At 34.2% G+C, this 3,802-nt stretch overlaps 1 protein-coding gene across 1 annotated transcript; it reads left to right on the forward strand.

Annotated features, from left to right (window-relative positions):
- The first annotated feature begins 2,063 nt into the window (after positions 1 to 2,063).
- On the forward strand, positions 2,064 to 3,545 carry LOC103422266 (uncharacterized). The gene is made up of 3 exons (XM_008360302.3): positions 2,064 to 2,241; positions 2,337 to 2,398; positions 2,662 to 3,545. The coding sequence occupies exons 1-3, from the start codon at positions 2,199 to 2,201 to the stop codon at positions 3,163 to 3,165; spliced, it is 609 nt and encodes a 202-aa protein (XP_008358524.3). The 5' UTR covers positions 2,064 to 2,198; the 3' UTR covers positions 3,166 to 3,545.
- Positions 3,546 to 3,802: the final 257 nt, after the last annotated feature.

The raw sequence follows: 3,802 nt of genomic DNA on the forward strand, positions 1-3,802 counted from the left end.
TTGCCAACATAAATATTTGTATCGTTAAAGTGTCTGATGATAAAATGTTTTCTATTGTCGTATTTGTAATCTATGTATATACGATGAACGTTGTAGGCCCAAGTATAGTCTACCACAAATATTATAGGTATTGTTCAAACTCACCTATTACTAGATATTGAGTTTTATCACAAAAAACCTCAGTGATATTAAGAGTGGAAACTTCCATATATTTTGTATACTATTTTCTCATAGAGCCGATGTGATACTCTTCAACAATATATATATATATATATATATATATATTATATTTTATTCAACAATTGTCGTACATGGTATTTGAATTAAAAACTTTTTACAAGTCTACAACTAAGGGTTAGCAGAGATCCATTTAGTCCTTTTCAACAACATAATCAGTACTTGAATCGTAGCCCTAAAATGGTCAAATTAAATTGGTTCTCTGACAAAATCATGATTGTTAGAAAACCAAACTACGTCAAAACTAGCCAGCTAGCAGGTTAAATTTGCTTTCAATTTTATCTGATATGAGCCTGTTAGGCAGGTGGAGCAGCATCCAAGGGCGGAAGCATGGAAGATGAGGAGATGGAGAAAAGAGTGGCAAGGGCCATAGAGATATGAACGGACGAGGAGATGAAGAAGGAAGAGAAATGATGAGGGAGAGGACCTACGAGGAGATGACAAGAAAGGGAAGTGTTAGGGTTGGGAAACTATGAATTATACGAGGAACATACAAGCTAAATTAACAATATTTTTTTTTTTTTCTGATTAGCGAATCGTGCGAAATTCAAATTGAATCTGAACTAGACTTAAGTAAAAAGACAATTATTTTCGTGAAAAGACAAACCTAACTGGACAACTTGACCAGTAAAGCCTGTTCACATGACTAATGAGAAATGGGAAATCAAACCTAAACCTTGTGTGGATAGGTAAATAAAAAGTGATTCTCAACCACTTAATTAGGTCGTAAACTCCTTTAACCGAATAAAACGTTTGGATTTGACTTGACTGGCTATCCATCTGTTAGTTATCTTTCCAAGTCATTATAAAACCCAACGATGATTGTAATTAATTGTATAGTTCTTTATTGATTCTTATTCATTGTATTTAGCAATTGGAAGTATTCTTTGTATCTTCAAATATGAAGAGTCATTGTGCATCTTTATAATGCATTCTTCACACTCAAATCAATCAAGGGAAATCAATAGTTGGTAACTTGCAGTACCTCCCTCTTACACGCCCTGAAATTGTCGTCAATACAATTGCTCAATTTATGCAAGCTCCACACCTCATACACCATCCATGTAGATAAGATGAGCTACAAGCCTCTTCCTAATTAGGTTTGATCTACGTACATTTAATTCTTGATTTATGTTCGCAGCCATTTATTACTTGTCCTTAATAAAAAATAAAAAATGGATTAGTTGTTTGCAACATTTAGGCACTACGGGTCGAATTCAAAACTAAGAGTCTAAGAAGCCTATACGAATCAAGGACAGATTAAATTCCGAAGGATCAAACCTGCTCTGATACTAAGTTAAATATCAGAGTGCGCAATGAACGAGATTAACAAAAATAATAGGAATATTATTAAACAAACTAGAATGCCCGAACGGCTACAAAACCTTAAGAGGCTACATTGTGAATGATTTGTTCTAAACTAAATAACAAACATGCTATTTATAATAAACTAACCCTAACCCTAAAATGTAAGAAACCGAAACCCTAATACTAATGGGCTAAGCCCAAAAATCCAAACATTCAAATAAACCAAAATACTAATATTTTCCAACAATTTGCCCACGGGAAGGGTAACTATCCATAGATAGTCCCGTCATGTATGACTGGATTAATTATGCTTCAAGGCCAACCTAAACTTTTGTTTCCTTCCAAGTAAAGTACTATTGAATTCTCAGGAAACAATCTTTCTTTTCTTAGTCCAAACATAACCAAATAATTCCCAATAACTTTTAATTTGGGCTGAGATATTTGGCGCCTAAATATGAATATATTAACCGAAATAACGTCTCTAACGGTCATTTGGAACTAGACCACCCAGTCATGTCATCTTCGTTCCAACTATAAACGACCATAGCAGAGGTCCCATTCCCAGCAGTCTTAATCTCTCTCCTAGGGTTTTAAAATGGGTCGGTTTTGAAGTACAAGAGGACATGTGAAGGAAATAGCATAAAGTACAAGTGATGGACCAGCAAGGAAAATGCAACAAAGCACAAGATATATTAGGTACTTTTGATCAGTTCCCAGATTATAGTAATAAGTTGGCATGCAAAATCTTCGTTTTTCAGCTTCATATGTTATCGTTATGTGGGATTTTGCAGATTTTTCAGTTTTGGATTCCGGCGAGGCTACAAATTTAATCAACGACACCAATAATTGGCTGGTGACACATACACAACTAATCTTTCCTTTGTTTGTTATTGTTTGGTTAATTTTTAGTACATTAATTTGATAGGAAATATTATCTTATCGGATTGTCTAGCAATATAAGCTGCTTATGTTACAGTATCACATATATGGATATCATTAAGAGTCATTTTGATTCTATCCAGAAAAACACCGTTCATTTTAGTTTGGCAAGTCTGAACAAGAGAATAGTAGTAGTCTTTGTTTGGTGTGTTAACCTATCGTTGTATTATGGTGTAGTTAAATCTGAACGATGATGATCGATGGGAGGAACCACCTAACAAAAAGAAGGGATTCGCCGGGGCTATATCAGAAGAAGAGCTGAAGATTCGAAGTGAGGTTGAAATGGAGATCGAAAAAAACTTGGAGGAAGAAATCAAAGATGGGATTTGCCATCTTGCTCTGAGATTGCAGAGGCTCTATCAACACCAAAAGGAAAGAAGAAGTGCTGCTACAAATGGAAGAAGGAGTAACAATAACAAAGCATTTTGTGAGGTTAATATTAACATAAAAATGGAAGGAGGAACCAAGATTGAAATTAAAGAGACTAAAAAACCAGCACCTGAAAGGGGTTGCCCTAATTGGACTAGTTCAGGAATATCAGAGAGAAGTTATCAACCAGTTACAAAGATGGCTTCAAATACCAAGAAGTTTGATTGGGCCAAGTCGCTGCGTTCGAGTGCTGGGCCTGCACTCGTCACTAACAAAAATAGCGGCCCACGTGAACTGGGTTGGAAAGTTTGAGATTGCTTTGGTTTGTTTATATATTTAAATTATGATTGATATTACATCTTTAATGCTTAAGCTACACTAACGGGAGGAAGAGCGTTCAAACCACTGCTACTGTTGTTACTCACAGGTAGCTTCACCAGTGTGATTTTATATGAGACATGAGTAAGTTGTGAATGTTTTGGGAGATATGAAAACATCAATTGTTGTAAGTGACTGTAATTGTGATTTTTTATATGTTTTGCCGAACAATAAATAATGAAGTTGTTTTGTACGGAAAAGGAACACTAGTGGGGTCTCATGTATGATACTTGGCTCCTAATATGTAAGGAGTCACTATGACGTGACATTATTTCACCATCTATATTATTAAATTTTTTTATTTTTTATCGTCATTTGAGAATTATTTATTTAATTTGAAAACTGTTTACTGATCCGGAGGTATTGAGCAAATTGACAGTTATTGATTAATTAAAATTTTGAAATAGAAAACCATTTATTAATCATATGATCTGAAAATAATAAAAAACAATTAAAAATTTAAAAATAAAAAACAATTAAAAATTTTGAAAAGGAGAATTCTATTCACCTATCTCATACTAGTACTTCCACTCCATCAGATGAGCAATTGCAACAAATCCTTAAATGTCTC

The sequence above is a fragment of the Malus domestica genome, chromosome 15, assembly GCF_042453785.1.
Source record: "Malus domestica chromosome 15, GDT2T_hap1".
Classification (NCBI taxonomy): domain Eukaryota; kingdom Viridiplantae; phylum Streptophyta; class Magnoliopsida; order Rosales; family Rosaceae; genus Malus; species Malus domestica.

Bases quoted from the DNA above. Each gene is read 5' to 3' on its own strand.
- LOC103422266 (XM_008360302.3), top strand. From the start codon at position 2,199: ATGGACCAGCAAGGAAAATGCAACAAAGCACAAGATATATTAG. The intron at 2,242-2,336 runs GTACTTTTGATC...GGGATTTTGCAG, and splicing joins CAAAGCACAAGATATATTAG to ATTTTTCAGTTTTGGATTCC. The intron at 2,399-2,661 runs GTGACACATACA...ATTATGGTGTAG, and splicing joins ACGACACCAATAATTGGCTG to TTAAATCTGAACGATGATGA.